At 36.4% G+C, this 27,607-nt stretch overlaps 1 protein-coding gene across 5 annotated transcripts in view; it reads left to right on the top strand.

Moving 5' to 3' along the window:
- LOC142340548 (transient receptor potential cation channel subfamily M member-like 2) overlaps nt 1–27,607 on the top strand; it is a 296,757-nt gene that overhangs the window by 241,408 nt on the left and 27,742 nt on the right. For all 5 annotated transcript variants that reach the window (XM_075391185.1, XM_075391190.1, XM_075391189.1 and 2 more), the window contains 7 exons: nt 90–187; nt 4,746–4,917; nt 15,505–15,734; nt 16,256–16,497; nt 17,254–17,541; nt 19,433–19,708; nt 25,351–25,618. In XM_075391185.1, the coding sequence (XP_075247300.1) occupies nt 90–187; nt 4,746–4,917; nt 15,505–15,734; nt 16,256–16,497; nt 17,254–17,541; nt 19,433–19,708; nt 25,351–25,618 (1,574 nt within the window). The remainder of the gene's footprint in view (nt 1–89; nt 188–4,745; nt 4,918–15,504; nt 15,735–16,255; nt 16,498–17,253; nt 17,542–19,432; nt 19,709–25,350; nt 25,619–27,607) is intronic.

Genomic DNA, 27,607 nt, shown 5'->3' with positions numbered 1-27,607 from the left:
GTTCGAGTAAATGAAAAATATTTTAGCATAATGTAGCAGTCTAATTGCACGTAATTGTGATTGCATTCTATAAAAGTGTTTCTTCGCAGGTGCGGAATTGAAGAGATCCTGAGCAAACAGGGTCTGCCACCCCAGCGAATGGCGATTGGAGGAGGATCGGCTCCGAGGCCAAGTCAACGTCATAGAGGTTAGCGACACATACGTTCTCTAATGTAAGAAAAACTTTTCTGACAGATGTTTGAAATACTAGTTTGAAACGTAACTAAATTAGTAGTCTTGAAACGAAATTCCAATTTTGTGATCATACGGTGGCTGAAAAAGTTAAGATTGGATATTGTAAACCATTCGGTTCCTGTGGTTACTAATGCAAAATGAACCTTGGACTTGTTGAAAATTTGACAAAAGAATATTTGGTTTTTAATAGCCGCCCTCATCTTCTCAGCCGGCTATTATAGCGCTCCTATTTTTTTTACGACTCGAAGAGGAGTATTGGAGATGTCCTTTTTTTTTAATCAATTTTATTGGAGTGATTTTTGAAGCGGGAAATGAAACGCGTGAAAAAATTTGGAGTGATTTTGGCGCTGAACAAAATTGAAGAGTGGAGCGAAAAGAGAGTGGTTTTTGTTCATACCGCTGTTTTTGAGAGAGCGATAAATTGATGTGTGAAAAAATTTTCTCTAAGCGAGCGAAATTTTTTTGTTCACGTGCGGCATTTTAAAGCAGTTTTTTTTCATTTATTTTGGTTAAGAGGTTTGGTTATGATTTTGTTTTGATTTTAGGCTGGTATCGGTAGGGGTTTGAAGGTTTCTGGAAATTCGTACGAATTTTATGATAATTCGGAGGTTTTTAATGTATTTTGCTGATTTTCGGGCTAATTTGCGTTTTTTTGACGATTATTTTTTTTACTGGCTCAAATGGGTATTGAAGAAACCCCTTCTACTTGAGCAAATTTATGATAACAATTGGTTACAGTTTTGTAGGTAAGAATCTTTTTTTTTGTTGAGAAATATGACAAAAAAATGCGAAGATTGGAACTATTTTTCTTAATTTTTTTTTTGCAGTTTTTCGTTTTTTTTCTGTTTTTAGCTAAGTTTCTTTGCCTATTATGACTTTTCTATTGTATTGCGAGCATCTGGATACCCTATTTGCTGAAGGGATTTTTTTGGATTTGTATGTTTTTTGAAATGTTAAAAAATTTAGTAACTTTTTTCAGTGAAAGTTGTTTTTAAGAGCTTTTTTTTCATGATTTAGCCTAAACTATTTTTTAAAATTCACATAAGTGGTTTTTTTAATTACTAGTTGTTTTGATAAAGTTAGTTTGGCAGAGATAGTTTTTTCGGGATCTCAATTTATAACAAAGTTTGATCAGATTTTTTATCATATTTTAACAGATTTGATTTCATTGTTTTCAATTTTTTGTTTCATGACATTGTTTCAATATAATCATAAATTAGTGAAAGCACGTTTTGTTTGATGAGTAGTTGGATGGAGTTTGAATGGATTTTCACTTCGAGTCGTTTCCGGAATTCTTCCGGCTATGTTTTTTTTTAAGGTCTGTTCACACATTTTCATGATTTTTGAAGTCAAATTGGAGTAGTGATTTTGGTCACGCCGAAACAGGAAATGGAGCGAAAAAGCGAGTGGTTTTGAGGCGTGAAATTTTTTCGCTCTAATTTTAAAGTAGAGTGAGAATACGGTGTTTGAACAAAAATTCGCTTTATCGGTAGGGGTTTTTTGTTCACATGTAGTCTTAGTTACCATCTCTAATGCTTATTGGTATTGATAGTAGCCCCTGTAGCCTCTCTCTAAGAAACAGAAGTACGTTATGTTCAACTACGAAATGCCATCACAAAATGTTTTTGTACAAAAATCTTTTTTTTGTACAAAAACATTTACAATATCTTCTATTTTTTGTACAATATCTTCTATTCTTTCAATCCCAATCATGCTTATTGGAATCAACGGCGGCTATTTTCCGGCAATCTGCCGGGTATTTTTCTTTGTGTAACGTTAAATTTGTGGTGTCGGCTTTGTCAATATATGCATCTAATGGATTCTTTGCTGGGAAAAAAAACGAAAGAACTATTTTGCTTGTATTTTTAAGTTTTAACGTTTTTTATTGCGAAGATTCTAATGTAATTATAGTAGTTTGTTCATGAACTGAGTTTTGGCTTTTTCATTTTCGATTATGGGCCTGTTTTCCAAAGTTAGCCTGTTTAATGTCTCCTATGGTTTTTTCAGGGAATTGGTTTTTGGGTTTTTCTTTGCTATCTCTCATTTAAGGTTACTTTATTTTGTATTGCAGGACTCTTCGAGTTGTCTCTTTGTGGTCTATTGTCGGCATGAACTTTTGTAGTCTATTGTCGGCATCAACTTCTGCAAATATTGAGTCTATGCAAATATTCAGTCTATTGTCGGCATTTTGAGTCTATTGTCGGTTTTTGTAGTCTATTGTCGGCATCAACTTCTCCTGCAAATATTGATTACGCTGCAAAATATAAAAACATTTTATCAGTGACTTTACAGCAACTGAATGACATGCTTATCGTGGGTTGTTGCAATAATGAACCTATATTTTCGTATTTTTGATTGCGTTTACACGGTTTTTACTGTCAAATTTAAATGAGTGCGGATTTTCTCTTTTATAGTCAAATTGAGTGCAACCACAATGAAGCCTGAACTTTGGCTGTATTTTTAATTTGGACGACACTTCATAAATAGTCGGCAGTCAAGTCTTTCTTCTCTTAGTGACTCTTTCAATCCCGATGAAAGTGAAATTTGTATATTGCTCCTTGCAATTTTTCGGCAAACTTGTTAATTGCTCTCGTAGAGAAGCAATTATTGTAAACGTGTTTTTTATGCAAAATTTTCGCTTGACCGTGTTGATTTTTCGAGTGACTTTTACGCCCTTGACTTTTGGCGTTTCGAGTGATCTAAAATTTTCTCTCAATCACAATTTTAAGCAGCTGAACTCAATTGGTGTCAGTTTAAAAAGTCAAACGAAAAGTGCGCCGAAACTGGGAAACTGGTGCCATTTTTCACTTTAAATCTTTATATTGGTATATGTTAACCTATAATTTGGTTATTTGAAGCCCACCATTGAACTTCTTAGTTCCATTTAGGCTCCCCCCGTACTGAAGCAGGCTGCAATTGATTAGAGCTCCTACTAGGCGTTCGAGAGCAATTCTTCCGACGTTAAGTCGTTTATGTTTAAGTGTTAAAAATGAATCTATGAAAAGCGGAGTGGCAGCTGATCGATCATAAGGAGAGAAAACGTTCAGTCACCACTTTTCCCCCAGATTTTGTGAGAATATACAATTCTGATGCATGCATCATCAAAGCTTTCCAAAAGACCTCGAACTACTATTAAAAGGTATAAAATAAAGTGCTTGCTCGAGCATAATATTGTTCCTCATTTAGTGCTTGCTAATTGCTCTCAAACGAAGTTGGTGGCAATTATATTAGTCCTTTGGTCTATAAAACGAATTATCGCTTAATGCCTCTGAACTTTTGTCTTCAAAACGGGATATATAGGTAACGCGTTAAGGGAATTGAGTCGCTGAGCAGCTCTCTTAGAGCTTTAATGGTCTCTAAGTGTCACCGACATTGCTGAGAAGGCATAAATTAATTGTATGTCGTTAAAAGTTAATTGTGCATCGTTTTATTGGTTGTTTGGATCCCCCTCACTCACCTCACTTGTCCCCCTCCTCCAATTCCACGCCCGCTAACTACCCTTCTCCGCGCACGTCGGTCACTACCCTTTTTCTGCACCTCACCTCCCCCTCTCTTAAGCTTCAACTAGCCAAAGCTAGATGTTACCGAAGCCAATAGCTCAGCCGTATTTTGAGAGTAACTTGTTCGACGTTAGTCGGTTTTTTAACTTATAGCTGCGAAGCTGATTGTGGCAGTATTGCATTGCTCTTGTTGTTTACAGTTGAAAGAATTTGAATTGCATTAGGAGCGCTCCATATTTTGATTATTTCTGTAGTCAAACTGAACGGATGATTTTGTGATTGTTGACGCCGAAACTGGAAATGGAGCCAAAATTGAGCTTTTTAGAGTTTTTTTGTTCAACAACGCCAGTTTGAGTGTTTTTTTTTCAAATTTGACCGTTTTTTTTTAATAGTTTTTGAAATCTGTTCCTATTAATTTTAGGTTTAGTTTTTTTTTCTTACTCAATGAAAGTTCTTTTAGGCCATTTCTTGAAAATGTATTCAGGACTTGTCTTGTGATGTTTTTTCCGTTTCGCCGTCTGATCACGCCGCAAACTTTAAAACAGCAATTTTGTTCTTTTCTTGCCGCTCTCTGGCTGCTTTTTGGTGTTTGACCTCATTTGTTAGAAGTGAGTTGTAACTGAATTGTGTGATAAATTTTGATCATATATCAACCTCATTTTCTATTTGACTTTCAATACCAATATTAAGGTGACTTAAGATTACTCTAAACCAGGTCTAAGTAATAAAGGCGGTTACTAATATAATAAGCACTACAATTTTCTCATTAAAATGTATTTAAAAAATGATTTGTAAAAAATAAGATCTCATTTGTCGCGCCCGTGACTCCATCAACTCAGTTCTGTACATGTTTCTATCTATATTCTACGGGCCGCAATTCTTTTTCGCTGCGATTTCGGCCAACTGCATGACGTGCATTGGCTAAAAGTTAAGCAATAAGCAATTCAAAAGAAGAAAGAAGGTCTCTTCTGTAAGTTTTTCATTCACTCACTAAACCCGTTTTTTGTACAGAGAAGAAGCAGATTCCACTGGTGGTAGTTGTGGTGGGTGGCAACATCACCTCCTTCAGAGCCATCGCTCGCAGTTTGGAGAATGGTATCCCAGTTGTGCTGTGCGAGATGGGCATTGCATCCTCAGCCTCTGACATTATTACTCAGTCACTTAAAGTGGCCGTCGAGAAATCGTAAGTCGTAGTGCTGCTATGGTCAGTTTATTTATAAAGTTGCGGGGTCTTTTCCGTTTGCCCCCCCCCCCCCCAAGTACGTTTGAACCCCCCAGTTACAGAGCACGTGCCATTACATAGTAAATCACTATGTTAAAATATCGCACGTGCTGTTGGTGGTGCAAATATTATTCTTCCACTAATTGTAACGTAAAGAAATGTTCGAGAATTCTCGGATATCGGTTGGTCAAAAGATAGCTTTGAACAAGAAGGAAGTGTAGTGCGGTTTCCTCCTCCTGGTTACAGTCGGTGCACATTGGTGAATCTGACTGTCCGAACCGATGTTTGCACTCCTCTAGCTTTGCCCAGCGATTCAATCGGAGCTTGTAGAATAGAACTCTTTCTTCGCGGGTGGCATCTATTAGTAACCCCGGGTTTTCTTCCCTGGTGCAGAAATTGTAGTAATCTGATTCTTGATTCACCTCCATCAGAAATTCCTCATGATTACGTTTCTCCGCTGTGCAATGGATTGAGTTTCTGATCGTCCCAGGGTCTTCCGTTCCAATTTTCTTGTACAATTCAGCTGCTTTCGTTCTCCAATCCATTCTCCTGGGCTGCACTTTTCCTTTCGATTTTAGTCTCGGTCTGTTGTATTGCTTCTCTGTTAGTCGCTTCAGATGGTGGTTTTCCGGGAGTTCCAGAAATTTTGCGTACTGTTTAGTTGCCTCTTCCTCTATGACTTGTTTCATTGATGGTAGCTTGCCTCTCTTCGTGCGGGTAGACTGTTGGTTCCGGCCGGGGTCCCTGTGATTATTCGGGCCGCTCTGTTGTTATAGGACTCGAGTTTCTTCAAATGGCCCTCAGATACGAAGAATCCCCAGACTCCTGTCGCGTACAGGCCTCCAGGTCTGACATGCTTGGTATACGTGTCGCAGGTCTCCAGACTTGACGCCCCATGATTTTCCTGAGAGGCACTGCATGATCTGTAATCTGCTCTTGATGGTCCTCATAGCAGTCTCGGCTTGCTTGTTGAAAGTACACTGGATGTCGTATTCCACTCCCAAGATCTTCGGTTGCTTTGTGTACTTCACCTCTTCTTGTAGTAGTGAAAGCTTCGGTTGGCACTTGCCCGCTGTCTTTGGGTCCAGTGAAAACACCATGGCCTCCGTCAGAGTGGGGAGGCTGCTCGTTCCAAGGACAAACAGCAAGGGCGACAGGGGGCTTCCTTGTGGTACTCCTTTCGAGGAAACAGCTTTCCTGCTCTTCGTATTCCCCCATCTGACAGCAGCTCTTCTGTCGGCAAGATTTTCAACCATTGCAGGCACGTTGTAGGCACTTTCTCTGACTCGAAATTCCCAGGAAAGTGCTTTTCGATTTTTATTTTCTAAGCAGTCAGTATTTTTATTTTCTTTGTAGCTCAATAGGTTGCGGATAAAGCAAAAATGTATGGACAAATATTAAATGAGTGTGGGAACTGAAAATAATAAAAAAGGGCGCTAATTTTTAAGAAAAAAGTTAACTTATCTTTGAACCTTCAAATTAGTTGTTTCTTAGTTATATCTTACTTTCTACCGTGTTTGCACCCCATGTCCCATAGGTAATTCGACATTTTATTTCAATACAGAAACTATAGGATTGATGCATATGGGATACTGGCGTCTAGAACGAGAGAAAACTTGAGAAAAATTTAAATATATATTTTCAACTCTTCTTTGTCCCCGATACGTCAAGTTACTTTTAAATTTCCATTTTACATTTTCCATTGGGTTTTATGCGGTAAAGATTTTCCATCAATGAAAGTAGAGTAAAGGTTTAAAAGTTTGACTTTAAAAAACAGGTAAATAAGACATGATTCAGAAACGTAAAAGCTTTTTATCCTGTTTGGCTAATTTAAGCTATACCTTTAAACAATGTATTCTGGACATTCAACGGTTTAATTTAAATAACTTTTTACTGCAAATTTTTAAGGGGGATTTTCATAACAAGAACAAAAAATGATTGTAGTAAAAGCATCTTGACGAGAAAAACTTTTTTAGACTGTATCATACGTACATTTTACCGAAATTTAAATTGACCTTAATGCTTCTGCTCTCCAGTTTAGTGTACGCTGATTAGCAGTCTCGGACATGGGAAGTAGCATAAACGTCTTTGGTATGTTTCCGCTTCAAAAATTGAAAACTGGTCAATTTTATAATGAAGTAGAAATAAAATTCAGAAACTTCTGCTTAAACTTAGCCAGACGATAGTTCCATTAACTTAAGAGTTTACTTTATCTAAACATTAGTTGAACAATGGATGAATGGTCGATTTTAATTACATTAAGAACAGCTAAAATTTAATTTTGAGAAAAAGAGAAAAAACTTGTTATATTTTTCAACTGTTCCATTCTTCTTTAGCGCCCAAACATGATTAATTTAAGAGCTTATAGAATCCAACAGCTTGAGTTATTTGATATTTAAATGAACACTTCATTAAATAAATGCAGGAAAATTTGACCTGATACATTTTCTATTTATATCATTAGCATAAGAAAATATTTTCTTTGAAAAGCCTGTTTGGTCTGATTGCGATTCGGCATAATATTTAAAAACACGACATATTACATAAGAACAGTTTAAGTTCCTTTTTCTGAGAATAATGCAAGTTAAAAACAACAGAAACTGCTGTCTCTGAATCTTTATGCGTGAAATTTGAAGCGTTGGTTTCTTCTGTTGAACGTCAAGTTTTCGCGAAGAGCTGTTTTATCTCGCAGAATAATTGCAGATAGTTTTAGATTTGGTAACATTAAATCAAATCGACGGTTTTGAAATTTTAAGTTGAAATTATTGCATTAAATGCATTTGTACTCAAGGTTCCGCTATAAAATTTGCGTCAAATTGAGATCTCTGAACATTGATAAGACAAGGCGGCTCGGTAATGTGCGATGGCACATAAGGTTCCGACCCCGCCCATCCACAATTTTGGCATAATTGTCTACCAAATGAGGAACAGATAGAAAAACCCAAAAATTATTTTTTGCGAATCCCAAAAAAGCCCAAGTCTTTTTCAAAAATTTCTGTATGAACGATATGATAGCCTCCAAAGCAAATAACTCAGTGGAGTAAAAATTGATGCATTAGATTGCTGTAATATGTCAATATTAAGAAAGCGAGTCAAGACGAACAGCAAAATCAAACAACAAAACAACAAACATTAATTACATCAAAAAATTTTTGTCCCTCTTAAAAACTAAATTTAATAACAAAGTCAACAAACCGTCAGATAAACCTCAAACTAAACAAAAATAACTTATAAATCACCAGAAAACATATGCGACCTGCCCATAAAAAGGTTTGGTAACAATTATACAAAAAAGAACAAAAACAGTAAAGTAAAAAAATTAACTTATTTTTTTGAAACAGTTAACTTCAAAGTAACAAATACCATTAGGAATCAATTAATATTACCACAAATTTACGATTACCACTGCTTCTATAGAAGGGCATTAGGACCTGTCCTTATTCATTTTTTAAAGCGGCTAAAAAGAACAACAAAGAACAAACAAAATTTCAATTGAAACTTGCTAGAAAACGCTGTCAAAACCGTCAAGCCAAATTTTGCACTCAAAATATATTTGATTGCGCCTTCTTCAAACAGCTATAATGTAGTACGTGGCCATTCATTAGTAAGACTAGGTAACAAGTAGACAAAAAAGCGAAGTGCTAAAGTATATATTTTTTTCGAAACAAAATTACATTCAATGTCATGAAAGGCATTAATTAAAAAGAGCTATTTAAATAGGGTCGTTTATTAAAGAAAAGGAAGCCGTCGAGACCTGTAATTATCCAGAATATTTTTTGTATCTACAAAAAGAACGTCAAATATGACAAAAATCAAATTAATTTACTTTTTGTTTGTGAAAAACCGCTGTCGAAGCCAGTAAGGTCATAACAAATAAAAAAAAAGATTTTGGAACACCAATCCCTTTTATTCCCTTGACACCCACAATGTCATATTTGACCTATAATTAACTAACGAGATTAGGTAACAAAAAGAAACATAAAAAGAACAAAATTGCGAAGTTAAAAAGTTTTTTTTTAATTTTGGAAAACGATTGTTTTCGAAGTCATGAAAGCCATCAGCTATCTACTAATATCAGAATATCGGTTCTTCTATTCTTCCATGAAAAGCCAATGAAAGCTATCACTATACAGGAAATTTCATACGACCGAAACGACAAAGTATAAATGACAGTTAGAGACAAAATTAAAAAATTCAATTGATTTCTTCAAGAAAGAGGCGTCGAGGCCGTTAAAACGATGTATATCTTTCAGGATTTTAATATGTTCAATTGTGCCTGATTCTGAATGCTAATAAGGTGACATGAGAACTGTCAATAATGTGATAATGTGAAAAATTAGAAAACGTGAAAAACTGGCAAATATCAAAACAAACAAAAATCTGAAATCTTGTGGTATCAGAGCCAGAAAACAATAACTTCAGGCTTAAAACTGCAACCGAGAATAAACGTTAAATCAGTAGAAAGAAGAAGCAGTCTTTCTTTGCTGACACTAAGCTGGAAGTTGAACAAATTAAGAAAAAAATAGAGGAAAAGTTAATTAAGCCATTATTTATTGAAAAGTCAATTATTTTTAAAAAAAGAAACGACGATAAACTTTCAATTAAAAAACTAAATGCATTTGCTTGGAGTTGCCTAGCAAGCGAATTGGACCTATCACTCCTGAGCTTTGATTTGATATGTTCTGTTCTTTATTATTAAAAAAAGTTTTTTTTAAAAAAAAAAGACCGACTGATTACAACCCGATTTTTTTGGATTGTAACAGTCCAAGAATGGCCGAAAACTAGCCCTGCTAATACTTATTGTCCGTTACGAACAATCGATTTTTCGAATGTTGTAGATATAGATAATTTGTTAGTTGAAAACTCAAAACAAATTCTGCATTTTTGATAATCAACGAGTAAAGTTAGCAAAAAACGGCAAAGTTTTAACTACAGTGCACTCTCAGCGGACAGTAGAAATAGCCCCCCTCTGAGTCTACAAAGATTGTATGAGTGTTGTTTGGGGGTGTACTCTCGGCAAATTTAATCAAAGTGGACTAAAGTAGCTTATTTCGTGCTGTTTTTGATGAAAAAGGCTAAATTTTGAAATGTTTATCCAGATTTTTTGGCCAAAAAAATTAAATCAAAACAATCAACAATGCTTGTTCGTATTCAAAAATAAAATCAACGACACTATTTTTAAAAATTATAAACAAATTTTAGCAAAATTGACGAAAATTTAGGCAAAAATTCCGGAAAATGTGAATAAAAACAACGTGAATTCACTCTTCTTTTCTCAGAAGTTCAAACATCGATAACTCCCTGTAGAAAACGAAATTCAAACATCAGAAGTTCAAACATCGATAACTCCCTGTAGAAAATTTAAAAAAATCTTTTTAGTTCCATATTCTACGCTGGACGAGCTTTCTAATGATACCAGTCTCAACTCTCTACGTTGAATATATCGAGCGGCGAAAATTCACGGAACAAAAAAAATCCATTTGAGTATATAGCTCCTCCCCCCCCCTCAAGAGGGTCGGAACAAAAAGGTCATTTGTTGGAAAATTCTCTGCCATGTACAGTCTGACACGAACCACTTTGTATCATGCAAATAAGTTTTAAATCTGTGATAAACTAATGAATAAGTTATAGCAGGGAATTGGGAATTTTGTTGAGTTTCCAAAAAGGTACAGTGAAATCTGTGCCTTTTAATTGTTATTGTGGTCAGCGGTTTTGATTTTCGCGAATGCCTGAACAAGGCGTAAAATTTTGAAGAAAAGATGGCTCAGCTGCTTTATTTTTTTGGTGTCTGCCAAGGTGCTTATGCACTGATTTTTCCGATTTTCATTGACAAAATGCTAATGCTGTTCTGCTTTAAATTAAGATCTAGTTCACAGCGTGCATACATACGCTAGCGAATAAAATACAGGTTCCAGGATTACTAGCTACGGAGTTATCAAAGAAACTGAACAGGATTTTTTGAGGAAAGAAACAAAAAAATTTTGTTCTGACAATTGATAACTTATGTTTGGGGGTAATACAATCAGATGGACGGAAATAGCTTGTTAGATATCCATACAAGCTTAACCTTCTAGTTTACTTGGACCCCATTTTTCAACAAGATAACGATAGCTTGTTTAAATCAACGGTTGTCTGGACTAGCTTACAAGAGGAGTGGTATGTATTGGCAATTTGTGTAATTTTGAGAAGAGATTACGGATAGCCTTTTTTGGAAAGTTAGAAAAAGGTGCGAAATTTGGAAAAAAAGTTACGAAATGATCCTTATAAATTTGTGTATAATTTATACAATATGTCTATTAGATGTAAAGAAGGCTGTGATGTATCGTTACTTGAGAATTGATTTGAACTCAAAATGTTGCTTTATTAAGAGCCACCCTCATTTTCTCAGCAGACTATAATAGCGGGCACATTTTTGTTATCCAACCGGATTGGAGTGTATTGATGCGCTCTTTTTTATAGCTGTGCAGCTGTAAGCTGAGCGGAGATATATTGCGGTGCTCTTAGTTGCATCGTCTGGTACTCTTTTTTGTTTTGTCGTCTGGTGCTCATTTTTCGTTCACACAGCAAAGTTGCCGTCTTACTCACTTCTTAATGACTTCTTATTTCACTCACGGCTTTTTCGCGCGTGACGTCATTTCCTACTCTCTCTAGCAAAAGTTTTTAAGTCATATGAGTGATTAGGTTTTGATCATACGTGACTTTCCTCACTCATTAACATGACTTCTGCGCTTTTAAACTTAAGCTTAATTTTAATAAAAAAATAAAGTCAAAGGAACTCGTATGTGTAACAAAGGTCCCAAATAAAAAGGCTTCTGCGGAATTAATTTTAGTAAGCTTTATTAATTTTTCACTGTGAATGTTTTTTACACACCCTTTTGAGCGGCGTAGATTTTTTTTGCAACTTATAATTGTATCTGTTTCTACCTCTATTATACGGTACGCTAGTCGGTTGCGCAGCTATTCCGGTTTTCTGCTGGCTATGTTCTTTTTTTAATATCTGTTCAATACATTTTTTCATCTTTTTCACGTGAACGAGAAGTAAAATTATAGTGGCGATCTTAAGCACGCTGGAGTGATAAAGGGGACGGACAATCGAGTGCGTTCGGAGCGTGAAAAGTTGTGGTTAGAATTTGGTAGGTGAACAAGTTTTAGGATTTTGAAAGTAATTTTCACGTGCAGCAATTCAAGGTCTAGTTTTGGCTTCTTAACCGATGGTTTATTTATTTATTAAGGGTTATTTATTTATTCTAGTGATGTTTAGTTGATAGCCGGTCTCATTTTCTCAGCCGGCTATTATAGCGCTTCTTTTTGTTTATTCGTGGAATATAAATTTGATTCGATTTACCTCGTTTTGCTGCTTTTTCGACATTTTGCGGGAATGTTTTTGACTTCACTAGTCAAGTTTCATTCTTCGCTCATTCTGCTCAAAGTGATATACAGCAGTTTCTCAGTTAAGCGTTTAAAAATGAACAGAATCGGTACCAAAAACGTAATCAGAAAAGAAGACAAGATAAACCCCATAAAGTCTGCGACTTGAACTTTGTTCTTATAATTATTAGTTGTTGGTATTGGTATTATGTCTAATATTTTTGATACCAATCCTTATATCCTCTTGTTAAGAAATGTGAGTATGTCTAACGACAAAATCCAATCAAAATAACTGTCATTCATAACAGTTCTCATGGTTTGCTAATGAGGCAATAATCAATGGTTTGATTTTTCTTAGTGTTTCATTTGCACGGAAAGCTAGCAGCAAATGTCTGCATTTTGCGTGTATTTGTTGTACTTTTTGATTCCATATAATGAAGTGTAAATAATCGAATTTCTTTTATTTCATAGCCAATGCTTTCTGTGGCGTTGAAACAAAATTGTAAAAAAAATTATTAGCCGCCGTCAGCCTCTCAAACGGCTATTATTTGGGCGCTCTCCTTTTTTTGAATTCGCTTTACCTTTTGATTACGTTTTTCGTTTTACAGAAGTCACGATTTTCACCTTTGACGTCTCAATTTCCTCACTCACTGCTTCAACTGAATGGATTCTGAATTCCCCAATTGAATTACCCAATGTAGTGATTACGGTCAATGTCAATATCAAAATCAAAAGAAATGGCATGAACCGAAAAAGCCCCGTCATTAAGTCATAGTGCATTAGTTTATCAAAGTTCATTAGAGCGATTGCTAGTTGATATTAATATTAGTCTCAATACCCTTCAGTTTAGAAGCTGAATTACGTTTAGGTTTAGAATCTAACTGAAACTGCTCACTGAATTGGAACAATTTTTGAAACTTAGGGAAAAAATTGTCAAGATCTATCTCTTATTTCTTTTTCTGTTTCAATCCCAATGTGCGTCTAGCGCATCAACGGTGGCTTCTTTTCCGGCAATCTGCCGGCTGTTTTCAGCTATTGTTGTCCACTTGTTTGTTCTCTTAATTTATCAATTTTTTTCACAATCTTGTGCTAATGAGGCATTGAAACCAGTTTAAAACCACTGCTATGAACTGAAATCACTGAATAGATTATTATCTATTCAGTGATTTGAGTTCATAGCAGTGGTTTTAAACGGGTTTTAAACAGACTTTAAACTGTTTCCTTTCGACAAAATATTAGTGGAATTTTTATTTTTTTTCTATTTTGCCCATTCTGCATTGTCTGTTGATTTCCACATTTTATTCTAATACCTACTTATTTTAAGGATGAGTAGTGTCATTGTTTATGTAAACTTGTCCCTGGTATTTAAAGAAAAAAAAATGATGTTTTTTATTCTTGTGTAAAGTATCATCTGCTTTGTTGCCTGTGATAATTTGATGATACTGTAAAAACTTTAAATGTGAGGTCTTTAGTTATTTCAATGCTTTAGGCTGTAATTAGGGACTTGTCCTGTTATGATTAGGGAGTTGTCTAGTCTTTTTTTAAAGATCTGTTCAAACATTTTCATGATTTTTGAAGTCAAATTCGAGTAGTGATTTTGGTCATGCCGAAACAGGAAGTAGAGCGAAGAAGCGAGTGCTTTTGCGGAGTGTAAATTTTCACTCTAATTTTGAAGTAAAGTGAAAAAACGGTGTTTGGTACAAAAATTCGCTTTCGCGCTAGTGATTTTTTGTCCACATGCGGCAATTTCACTTTAATTTTTGGATTTGTCGATTGTTTTGGATAGGATATTTTTTAAAGGGTTTTCCCGATCCATTCATAGTTGATTCTATGGCTTAGTTTTTTTCTTGGAACCAATTTTCCATTTCTCGCTACTGGGTCTTTGTTCACACATGCGGCATTTTGACATTAATTTTCATTTTAATTGCTCTCAAACAAAGTTTGTAGCAATTATATTAGTCCTGTCCGGCTTTTTTGCGATTTTCCGCTTAACTGATTTTTCGTCTGACCTATTTGACTGTTCGTCCTTAAAAACGGGATAAACAGGTAGCTTCCTGTGGGCATTAAGTGCTCTTAGAGCCTTTCTGCTCGCTAGTCTCCAAGTTTGCGATTCACAGAAACTTTTGGGGATTTACATTTGTGGTGTGAAGGGCGGTTCTTAAAGGTTGACCCCCCCACAATCCCCTCCGCACATCAGAACGCTCTTACTCCCCCACCCCAAGCACCACCCTGCACATCGTTCCGGCTTTAGGGGCCCCGTGCAACCAAAAAAACCTGCTCCCACCTCCCCCCACCACTGTTGCTCCCATCATCCCCCAGCCCGCTGCGCTCATCTCGCGCCCCTTCAATTAAGCTAAAGCTATCCTCACTAAAACGTGGCTAGCTACTGACGACGCTTTCAGCTCGCTGGTCGTTTGGGAGAAATTCGCCCGACGTTAGTCGGTTATGTTTATTTTTTTTTGGAAATGGCTTTCCCAATTCACTCATAGCCCTTTCTATGTCTAGTTTTTGCTTATTCAATTAAAATTCTTTGAATTGTACGTCAGGACTTGTCTTGTTATGTTTTTTAGTTCGTCAAACAAAAATTTGCCGACTTTACCTTAGTTCACAGCTTGTTCAACATTTTTAATAAAATATTTTTCGACTTCTCTAGGCTAGTTTCATTCTTCGCTCTTTCTTACAGTGTTTTCAAACAGCAGTTGCTCAGCAAAGCAGTCTAAGATGAACATAATCAGTGTCAAAAAGCGAGAAATCAAAAATAGAGACGGGATAAACCCATCAAGTTCGATTTTAGTTGCCCGCTACTTGAACATTGTGCGTTCAAGTCGTAGTTACCATCTGTAATGCTTATTGGCATTGATTAAACCCCTTGTATCCCCTCATTAAGAAACAGGAGCATGTCTAACTATGAAATGACATGAAAATAGTTCGCAATTTAAAGTTGTTATGTACAGAAATCAGTTTTTATTTTTTTTCTGTTCTTTCGATCCCAATCGGGGTTGTGGGAATCAATGGCGGCAATCTGCCGGGTATGATTTGGTTTTTGGTGCTTTTCAAAAAATTCTTCAGATGTACGCTGCTTTTTGGTACAGCAGTGTAATAGCGCGATTAAAAATCTAAGAAATTTGGCCCATTGAAATTAATGAGTAATAAGTGTATTATTTCAACGAATGTTTCAAGGGACAATGAGAAGTGGCTGACCCCTGAGAAGGAGTCCAGCATTAAGAAGATGGTGGCCGATGCTTTCTACCCTGGACAGGCACAAGAGGGTGACGTGGAGGCTGAACTGAAACACGTCATCATGAACATCAACACCTGCATTAAGAAGGAGAACTTGCTCACTGTGTACAAAGTGGGCAAAAGTGGAACACAGGAACTAGACGCGGCTATCTTGCACTCTCTGTTGCAAGGTATAGATAGATTTTTTGACACCTACGACTGAGAAAGTTAGCCACTAGGTTGCTCTTTCGGGTTTCCCCCTCCCAACTAAATTACAATCCCCCGCACAATTTTATAACGCCCCACCCACCCTTCCATTATGGTATATCTCTACAGTAATGGGGGACCCACTCTTTCTACATTGGGAAAGACGAAACATCCTCTTTCGTAACCAAACCGGAGGTTGACTTCTACAAAAAAATTACTGTATCTCTGATGTCATTTAATCACACGCCCGGTTTTGTAAAAGGCTTTATATTAAAGCTGGAGAAAATTGGAATTTCGATAGCTAATGAAATTTCCAGTAAAGTAAATTCCATTTAATCCTTGGAAAGATTTTTTGTCACAGGCTATTAATAACGTAATGACGTAGTTTAGGATAGCCTAAATAGTTAGAGAAGATCTCTTAAGGCGATAAAGAGGTCAAAAGAGATTTCGACACCAATCAATATCGTCGAGATCTTTCAATCAATTTGGTACCGTTTGATTGCAGGAGACGTGGCTAAGAACGAGGACCCTCTAGAACTAGCAGTGACTTGGAACCGAGATGACGTAGCTGCCTCTGACATTCTATCCAATGAAATGGACATTTCTCAAAGAGAAAACATGGACAAATTAATGCTGAGGTCAATTATGGAGTGCAAAACTAACTTCGTAAAGCTGTTCATGGAATGTGGATTTGTAATGAAGGACTTCCTAACTGCGAAGAGGCTCGAGTTACTATACAACTATGCTGTGAGTTGTTTAAAAAGATCTAGAACATTCTTTGACTTCTCAAGTGACTTTTTCACGCTTTCGTTCTTCGTTTTTGAGTGATCTCTATTGCTCTCACCTCGAAGTAAAACTGTTGCTAAAATAAAATCGATTGCAGCATAGAAACAGGAAGGGCTGGAGAACCGAGTGGGCAGTGCTTCTGATCAGGGAGCGGAAAGTCAATGGTTCGAATCCCGGCGTAGGAAACTGTTTTTGCACCCTTAAAGAAAAATTTATCTAGGCTACAGCCCCTGAATTAAATTGCCTCGCCTGTCTTTCAAGAGCAATTCTTCCGACATTAGTCGGTTTATGTTTAAAAAGATCTCTTCTGGTATCTATGCATTGTCGATTCAAAAAAATAAGTTGTTCTTGGAAATTGGCTAAGTGAGATTTATAGAAAATGACATGAACAAAATTGCGTCGCGCAAATTTTATTGCAAATATTGGTTGTAACGAAGATATCCATCGCCGCATTTAACTCTAATTGTGTTATTTCGAATAACTGTGCTAGAATTTTCTGTGGAACCAATTCAATAGATGCCAAGGATTGTTAACCAAGAATTTAAAGACCAATATGTTGATACGTATTTGTAATATTAAAGTAGTCATTGATGCTATACAATTTAGCTGATTTGTTGATAATCGCTTTTTTTAAAACACACTACTAACTTAAGTGTTTTAAAACAATTTGGTTTAATCATTTGTACTTCTGTGCTAAACCATGTTTTTCGTTATCAGGCGCAGTCGAATGAAGTGTTAGCATGGCTACTCAAGAAAACAGTGAAGAGCAAGATCAAAGGCAAAGGAACCAAATACACTCTCAGAGATGTCTCTCGACTCCTGAGATCTCTCACAGGCACTGATACTGGGTCACGTGACAGTGCAGAGGGAACCCAAGTGGACACGATCATGTCGGATGACCAGAATGTGACGAAGACTTTTGACTATCCATTTGTGGAGCTCTGTCTCTGGGCTATCCTGGCTAATCGCAAACAAATGGCGCTGTTCTTCTGGGCACACGCTAAGGTTAACTTCAGCTTTAGTATGTCTCAATGAGAAATATTGTAGCAGCGTATACTTGTAATTTTGAAGCTTGTGCCCTGGTAACAATTTGTTAGAGCAAATGAAGATGCGATGGCGGTTGCAGTTGACAATTATGCTTTTGAATAGCCGCACAGCGATAGCTGGTCTATTATTGGCCTTCTCTTGGTTTTTCTCTTGATTTTGGTCACGCCGAAACAGGAAGTGGCGCGAAAAAGCGAGTGGTTTTACGGCGTGAAATTTTTTCGCTCTAAATTTAAAGTAGAGCGAGAAAACGGTGTTTGAACAAAATTTCGCTTTCTCGCTAGTGGTTTTTTGTTCACATGCGGCAATTTCACTCTGATTTTTACTGTTTTCTCGATTTTTTTGGATGGGATTTTCTAAAGCGTTTTCCCTATCCACCAAATTTCCATTTCTCGCTAGTGGTTTTTTTTTGTTCTCATGCGACATTTTGACATTGAATTTGTTTTTATAGCTGCGAAGCTGTAAGCTGAGCGGAGCTATATTGCGGAGCTCTTGGTTTTTTTTGTTTCGTCGTCTGACGCTCTTTTTCGTTTTACATTTGTTCACACAGCAAAGCTGAAAAAGTCAAATATTCTGAATGACTTCTTGCTCTCACTAACGGCGTTTGCGCGCGTGACGTCATTTCTCACTCTCTTTAGCAAAAGTTTTTTGTGTGATTAGATTTTGATTACAAGTGACTTACCTCACTCAATAAAATGACTTTTGCACTTTAAAATTTAAGTTTATTTTTAATTAGTTTTAGGTCAAAGGAACTCATATGTGTAATAAGGGTCCCTAGTGAAAAGACTTCTGCGCAATGAATTTTAACAAGCTTTAATAATTTATCGTTTAATTTTTTTACATAGCTTTTTGAGAGGGGTCGATAACTTTTTTCAACTTATATCTGTATCTGTTTCTATCTCTATCGTACGGCACGCAAGTCTATTCTTTCGCAGCTATTCCGGCAAACTGCCGGCTATGTTTTTTTTAAATTTTTTAATCTGTTTTTTAGAAATGGTTTTCCCAATTCACTCATAGTCCGTTCTAGGTCTAGTCTTTTGTTTAATCAATGGAAATTCTTTGAATTGTACGTCAGGACTTGTCCTGCTATGTTTTTTATTTTTTTTTGTTAGGACCATAAGACGTCACAACCACTTCAAATCTGCTTTTTGTCCCTGGGTTCATGCAATTTCAACTGAATTGCGTGCGTGACGTCATTTTTCGCTCTTAGTGGAGCGAGTTTTTTGTTCATTAGCGTGATTAAATTTTTGGTCACACTTGACTTACCTCACTTTGAAATTGACTGTTATTTACTTTAATTCAAAGAGATAAGGTCAAATGGGTGTGTGTCACACTAAATGGAGGTTATTAGAGGCAGCAAAAACAAATACAGATTTTAAATCAAAATAAAACATATCAGCTTTCAATGAAAGGACGATTTTTTTGGTCTGCCTTTTAACTGTTTTTTTTGAGGCTGCAGATCTACGAAGCTATTGCGGCTATTTTCTGGCAATCTGCCAGCTATGTTTCTTTATGCTAAATCGTAAAATTTATTTAGTAAACCAAAAAAGAAGCCCCAAATTCATTGAATCTAAATTGATCACATTTGTCTATGTTACTGCAAGCAGGCCAAAGTGGATTCAGTGATAATTTGATTCAAAAGTTTTTTCAAGGGCGTGGTTTGAGGCAACTCGTTTTGATTTCTGCTATGTTAAATTCTAAGTTATTTATCCGTGCTATATACCCAACTGGATAGTGATAGTATTATCAACTGAATTTATGAAATTTTACTGCATGCATTGTTTTTCATTTTCTATATTTAAGAACCAATCAAAAGCTGGAAGTTTGATTGACCTCGAATGTTTCTGTTTAGGAGCCTATAATGTTGGCGCTCATTGGTTCCAAACTGTGGTCGTCTTTGGCTCACCGACTGTGGCCAGGTGAAGACGTTTTTGAGCCAGAGTTCGAAGCCAACTCCCAAGAATTCCAGGAGCTGGCTGTTGGAGTGATTGACGTGTGCTACAAGACTGACCATGAACTGGCAAAGAGACTGGTAGAGCAAAAGAGTCTCATCTGGAAAGGAAAGACCAGAATGGATGTGGCTGTTTTGGCTAATTGTAAATTCTTCCTGGCCACTGCCTGCGTCCAGGTATTTTTGACATGATATTTGGATACGCAACCCGTCCGCAAACTTGAAATAATTCTTCAATTCTACAAGATTTATTTAGAAAAAGTTGAAAGGTTTAATTGTTAATAGCCGCCCTCATCTTCTCAGCCGGCTATTATAGCGCTCCTATTTTTACGACTCGAAGAGGAGTATCGCAGAAGTCCTTTTTTTTATAGCTGCGAAGCTGTAAGCTGAGCGTAGCTATATTGCGGTGCTCTTGGTTTTTTTTGTTTCGTCGTCTGACGCTTCATTTTCGTTTTACATTTGTTCTAGAACATTCTGTCTCGTCACTGCTTAAATGGCTTTTTCGCGCTTGATTTCACGCTTTCTGCGTGACCTAAATTGCGGTTATTCAGAAACAGAATCTGTTCCTAAAACAAATTTGATTGTAAGGAAACAGATTGTATGGTCCGACAGCCGAGTGGTTAAGGCGACTGGTTGTTAATCCGGAGATCGCCGGTTCGAGACCCGACAGGGAAAATTTTTTTGCACCCAAAAGCAACCTTTGAAATAATCTTGTAAGTTTTATAGGCGGCGGCGATAACTATTATCAACTCACTTCTGTATCTTTTTCCATCTGTATTTTACGGCACGCAAGTCTATTTCGCAGCTATTCCGGCAATCTGCCGGCTATGTTAATCAATTTTAGTGGAGTTATTTTTGAAGCGGAAAATGAAACGCGTGAAAAAATTTGGAGTGATTTTGATGCTGAACAAAAGCGAAGAGTGGAGCAGTTTTTTGCAACTTTTGATGACTATGAGGTTTGATTATGATATTGTAGTAATTTTAGGCTCATTTTGATAGGAATTGAAGGTTTCAAGTAGTTAATTTGAGTTTAATGCTAATTTGGATGTTTTTGATTAGTTTTGTTGATTTTTAGACGAAATTGAATGATTTTTTGCCTGTTTTTTTTAATAGCCGCACAGCGATAGCTGGGGCTATTATTGGCCTTCTCTTGGTTTTTTTTTATTTCGTCGTCATGATTTTTGTTACGACCATATGACGTCACAGCCACTTTTTGTTCATTCGTTCATGCAATTTCAACTGAATTGCATGTGTGACGTCATTTTTCGCTCTTAGTGGAGCGAGTTTTTTGTTCATGCGCGTGATTAAATTTTTGGTCACACTTGACTTACCTCACTCTCAAATATGACTTCAATTTGAAATTGACTTTTTAATAGCCGCCCTCATCTTCTCAGCCGGCTATTATTGCGCTCCTATTTTTTTTTACTTGGTCGAACTTTTTTTCGCTTTACCATTTTGCCGCTTTTTCGACATTTTGCGTGAAATCTTTTTGACTTCTGTAGGCTAGTTTCTCTCTTCTCTCATTCTGCTAAAAGTGAATTTGAACATCAGTTGCTCAGCAAAGCAATTCAAAATGAACAGTCAGTATAAAAAATTGAAGTCAGAAATAGAAACGGGATAAACCCATAAAGCCCAATTTTAGATGCCCGCTAATTGAACGTCGTCCCTATAAATCTTAGTTACCATCTCTTATGCTTATTGGTGTTGATAGTAGCCCCTGTAGCCTCTCTCTGAGAAACAGAAGTATGTTCAACCACGAAATGCCATCAAAATAAATCGGACTTAAAAAAATGTTTTGTACAAAAATCTTTTATTTGCAATATCTATTCTTTCAATCCCAATCTTGCTTATTGGAATCAACGGCGGCTATTTTCCGGCAATCTGACGGGTATGTTATTTACTTTAATTCAAAGAAATAAGGGCAAATGGGTGTGTGTCACTAAATGAAGGTTATTTGAGATCAGCTAATAGAGGCAGCAATAACTTATACAGATTTTTAATCAAAATATAACAGATCAGCCTTCAATGAAAAGACGAATTATTTTGGTCTGTCTTTTTTGCTGTTTTTTTTAGACTGCCGATCTACGAATCTATTGCGGCTATTTTCTGGAAATCTGCCAGCTATGTTTGTTTTTATTGATTTAAGTGGGATTTGAATAGAAACTTAATACTTAAGGAATATTCATATAGCAATTGACTAAACTTTTCGTGATATAAATTATTTTTTCGGATAATTGAGAGAAAAATTGAGAATTTTAAACCATTTTTCTTATTTTTTTGCAGTTTTTCTTTGATAACTTTCTTAGCCTATTTTGACTTGCCCATTGCGAGCTTTTCATTGCTCAAATTGCGAAGGAACTTTATTCGGCTTTATGTTTCCTCGTACTATTTAAAAAAACTCATTAAGTTTTTCCATTTTTTTTGTTCCATTTGTTTTTGAATGCCGTTTCTATTCTTCCTTGAATTTTTATGGCATTTGTGGAGGTTCAGGGTTCACAATAGTTGTTTTAGTTTTTTAGTCATAAGTATGGGCAATTTTCCTTTTCGAGTCGTTTCGGGACTTCTTCGGGCTATGTTTTTTTTTACTTCTCCGACCTTTTTTTCGCTTCACCCATTTTGACGCTTTTTCGACATTTTACGTGAAATCTTTTTGACTTCTCTAGGCTAGTTTCACTCTTCTGTCATTCTGCTCAAAGTCCTGTTTTAGTTTTTTAGTCATAAGTATGGGCAATTTTCCTTTTCGATTCCTTTCGGGAATTCTTCGGGCTTTTTTTTTACTTCGTCGAACTTTTTTTTCGCTTTACCCATTTTGCCGCTTTTTCGACATTTTACGTGAAATCTTTTTCACTTCTCTAGGCTAGTTTCACTCTTCTGTCATTCTGCTCGAAGTCCTTTTAAACAGCAGCTGCTCAGCAAAGCAATTCAAAATGAAGAGAGTCAGTATTAAAAAGTCAAAGTCTGAAATAGAAACGGGATAAACCCATAAAGCCCATTTTTAGATGCTCGGTACTTGAACTTTGTTCTCATAAGTTTTAGTTACTGTCTATAATGCTTATTGGTATTAATACTAGACCCTGTAGCCTCTCACCCAGAGACAGGAGTATGTTCAATTACGAAATGACATCAAAATCAATCGCACTTAAAAATGTTTTTATACAAAAATCAATTTTGTTTTGATGTTTAATAGCCGCCCTCATCTTCTCAGCCGGCTATTATTGCGCTCGTATTTTTTTTTACTTGGTCGAACTTTTTTTCGCTTTACCATTTTGCCGCTTTTTCGACATTTTGCGTGAAATCTTTTTGACTTCTGTAGGCTAGTTTCTCTCTTCTCTCATTCTGCTAAAAGTGAATTTGAACATCAGTTGCTCAGCAAAGCAATTCAAAATGAACAGTCAGTATAAAAAATTGAAGTCAGAAATAGAAACGGGATAAACCCATAAAGCCCAATTTTAGATGCCCGCTAATTGAACGTCGTCCCTATAAATCTTAGTTACCATCTCTTATGCTTATTGGTGTTGATAGTAGCCCCTGTAGCCTCTCTCTGAGAAACAGAAGTATGTTCAACCACGAAATGCCATCAAAATAAATCGGACTTAAAAAAATGTTTTGTACAAAAATCTTTTATTTGCAATATCTATTCTTTCAATCCCAATCTTGCTTATTGGAATCAACGGCGGCTATTTTCCGGCAATCTGACGGGTATGTTATTTACTTTAATTCAAAGAAATAAGGGCAAATGGGTGTGTGTCACTAAATGAAGGTTATTTGAGATCAGCTAATAGAGGCAGCAATAACTTATACAGATTTTTAATCAAAATATAACAGATCAGCCTTCAATGAAAAGACGAATTATTTTGGTCTGTCTTTTTTGCTGTTTTTTTTAGACTGCCGATCTACGAATCTATTGCGGCTATTTTCTGGAAATCTGCCAGCTATGTTTGTTTTTATTGATTTAAGTGGGATTTGAATAGAAACTTAATACTTAAGGAATATTCATATAGCAATTGACTAAACTTTTCGTGATATAAATTATTTTTTCGGATAATTGAGAGAAAAATTGAGAATTTTAAACCATTTTTCTTATTTTTTTGCAGTTTTTCTTTGATAACTTTCTTAGCCTATTTTGACTTGCCCATTGCGAGCTTTTCATTGCTCAAATTGCGAAGGAACTTTATTCGGCTTTATGTTTCCTCGTACTATTTAAAAAAACTCATTAAGTTTTTCCATTTTTTTTGTTCCATTTGTTTTTGAATGCCGTTTCTATTCTTCCTTGAATTTTTATGGCATTTGTGGAGGTTCAGGGTTCACAATAGTTGTTTTAGTTTTTTAGTCATAAGTATGGGCAATTTTCCTTTTCGAGTCGTTTCGGGACTTCTTCGGGCTATGTTTTTTTTTACTTCTCCGACCTTTTTTTCGCTTCACCCATTTTGACGCTTTTTCGACATTTTACGTGAAATCTTTTTGACTTCTCTAGGCTAGTTTCACTCTTCTGTCATTCTGCTCAAAGTCCTGTTTTAGTTTTTTAGTCATAAGTATGGGCAATTTTCCTTTTCGATTCCTTTCGGGAATTCTTCGGGCTTTTTTTTTACTTCGTCGAACTTTTTTTTCGCTTTACCCATTTTGCCGCTTTTTCGACATTTTACGTGAAATCTTTTTCACTTCTCTAGGCTAGTTTCACTCTTCTGTCATTCTGCTCGAAGTCCTTTTAAACAGCAGCTGCTCAGCAAAGCAATTCAAAATGAAGAGAGTCAGTATTAAAAAGTCAAAGTCTGAAATAGAAACGGGATAAACCCATAAAGCCCATTTTTAGATGCTCGGTACTTGAACTTTGTTCTCATAAGTTTTAGTTACTGTCTATAATGCTTATTGGTATTAATACTAGACCCTGTAGCCTCTCACCCAGAGACAGGAGTATGTTCAATTACGAAATGACATCAAAATCAATCGCACTTAAAAATGTTTTTATACAAAAATCAATTTTGTTTTGATGTTTAATAGCCGCCCTCATCTTCTCAGCCGGCTATTATTGCGCTCGTATTTTTTTTTTTACTTCGTCAAACTTTTTTTCGCTTTACCATTTTGCCGCTTTTTCGACATTTTGCGTGAAATCTTTTTGACTTCTCTAGGCTAGTTTCTCTCTTCTCTCATTCTGCTAAAAGTGAATTTGAACAGCAGTTGCTAAGCAAAGCAATTCAAAATGAACAGAGTCGGTATAAAAAATTGAAGTCAGAAATAGAAACGGGATAAACCCATAAAGCCCAATTTTAGATGCCCGCTATTTGAACGTCGTTCCTATAAGTCTTAGTTAGCAGCTCTAATGCTTATTGGAATTGATAATAGCCCCTGTAACCTCTCTCTACGAAACAGAAGTATGTTCAACTATGAAATGCCATCAAAATAAATCGGACTTAAAAAATGTTTGTACAAATTTTTTTTTCAATATCTATTCTTTCAATCCCAGTAGCTCATTCTGTTTCCCGTAATCGATGGATTAGTCAACATTAAGCATCTGAGAGGAAAGTCTCAAGATGGTGTAACCGTGACTTGGCGGGGGTGGGTATACGTTATATGACCAGTAATCTGGGGGTGGGGCTGTATAATGAGAAAGACCCGGAAAATCAATTTGCAAGCAAAAATTGTGGAGATAAAAATGGTACTTATTTTGGCGTACCTGATCATTTAAACAAAATCCAAGGAGTTTGAAAATTTTTTCGTGAATAGGAATGAGTCTGTGCTAGTGGAGGCTTCAATTTCATGAAACTACTGTCCATGACTGATATCTTTTATGAAAAAAAATTTGTATTCGATCTCTGTTATAGGCATGCGTGGAGGGTTACTGGAAGGGTAACTTGAGATGCAAAGTGCTCAACATAGTGTGGTGTCTGGTGAACCCTGTGGCCATCAATGGTCTAGACGTTGTGACGATGCCAGACTCAGATGATGAGAATGGAGCCTATGGGGGTCATGGTGCCTCAGATAACGAGCATGAGTTGGAGCAGATGGGAGGTGGGGCACAAGTGCCTAACAGTCAGGTGGCCGCGGCTGAACACGAAACCCTTTTGGCTGGAGGAAACAAAGAAGTCATTGGTAATTTGCAACAATTGTCTTTTTAATAGCCGCAGAGCGATAGCTGGGGCTATTATTGGCCTTCTCTTGGTTTTTTACAATTCAAAGAAATTGAATTGTATTGGGGCGCTGTCTTTTTTTTAAGATCTGTTCACACATTTTCATGATTTTTGAAGTCAAATTGGAGTAGTGATTTTGGTCACGCCGAAACAGGAAGTGGAGCGAAAGAGCGAGTGGTTTTGCGGCGTGAAATTTTTTCGCTCTAATTTTAAAGTGGAGTGAGAAAAAGGTGTTTGAACAAAAATTAGCTTTCTCGCTAGTGGTTTTTTGTTCACATGCGGCAACTTCACTTTGATTTTTACTATTTTTTCAGTTTTTTGGATAGGATTTTTTTCTAAATGGTTTTCCAATCCATTCATAGTCCGTTCTATGTCTGGTTTTCTGTTTAGTCAATGAAAATTCTTTGAATTGTACGTCAGGACTTGTCCTGCAATGTTTTTTTATTTCGTCGTCGCGATTTTTGTTACGACCATATGACGTCACAACCACTTCAAATCTGCTTTTTGTTCATTCGTTCATGCAATTTCAACCGAAGTGCGTGTGTGACGTCATTTTTTGCTTTTATTGGAGCGAGTTTTTTTGTTCATTCCCGTGATAAAATTTTTGGTCACACTTGACTTACCTCACTCTCAAAAATGACTTCAATTTGAAATTGACTTTTTAATAGCCGCCCTCATCTTCTCAGCCGGCTATTATTGCGCTCCTATTTTTTTTTACTTGGTCGAACTTTTTTTCGCTTTACCATTTTGCCGCTTTTTCGACATTTTGCGTGAAATCTTTTTGACTTCTGTAGGCTAGTTTCTCTCTTCTCTCATTCTGCTAAAAGTGAATTTGAACATCAGTTGCTCAGCAAAGCAATTCAAAATGAACAGTCAGTATAAAAAATTGAAGTCAGAAATAGAAACGGGATAAACCCATAAAGCCCAATTTTAGATGCCCGCTAATTGAACGTCGTCCCTATAAATCTTAGTTACCATCTCTTATGCTTATTGGTGTTGATAGTAGCCCCTGTAGCCTCTCTCTGAGAAACAGAAGTATGTTCAACCACGAAATGCCATCAAAATAAATCGGACTTAAAAAAATGTTTTGTACAAAAATCTTTTATTTGCAATATCTATTCTTTCAATCCCAATCTTGCTTATTGGAATCAACGGCGGCTATTTTCCGGCAATCTGACGGGTATGTTATTTACTTTAATTCAAAGAAATAAGGGCAAATGGGTGTGTGTCACTAAATGAAGGTTATTTGAGATCAGCTAATAGAGGCAGCAATAACTTATACAGATTTTTATTCAAAATATACCATATCAGCCTCCAATGAAAAGGCGAATTTTTTGGTCTGTCTTTTTTACTGTGCATTTTTTAAAATGCAGATCTACGAAGCTATTGCGGCTATTTTCTGGCAATCTGCCAGCTATGTTTCTGTGTATTGACTACTTTCTGCTTTTGGACTTCGCGCTTTGAGTTATAAATAGATTGAAACGAGGGCTTTGCGCCGCATAGCTATACCATTAATAACGAGTGTCGTAGTTGCATAATATTTTGATGAAATAAATTGTTAACGCAAGCTGAAAATTGGCAATGTAGATTGGACTACAAGTTCCACCGCACTTTTCCTAATGTATGAAGAGTGTCGAACCTCCTTAGGTCGATGGTTCCTCCATGGTGACAAAAATCGTGACCGCGCTGCAATATTTATTAATAGCCGCGAACCGATGGCGGCTATTATTGGGGGACATCGTGATTTTTTAAGTCGTCGTCTCCATCGATTGTTCTTGCGACCATTGACTTTTTCAATTTCAGTGACTTCTACTGCTTTGCAGTTAAAATTTGTGTGCGTGACGTCATATTTTCTGCTTTTAGGTCAATTGCGTGACTTATCTTACTCAAAAAATGACTTCTGAACTCATTTTATGAACATTTTCTAGTTAAAGATCAGTAGTGTGCTTCT

The sequence above is a fragment of the Convolutriloba macropyga genome, chromosome 6 (assembly GCF_964194025.1).
Source record: "Convolutriloba macropyga chromosome 6, txConMacr16.3, whole genome shotgun sequence".
Taxonomy (NCBI): Eukaryota; Metazoa; Xenacoelomorpha; order Acoela; family Convolutidae; genus Convolutriloba; species Convolutriloba macropyga.
Note: the sequence above shows the minus strand (reverse complement) of the source record. Positions and strands in the feature narration are given on the sequence as shown.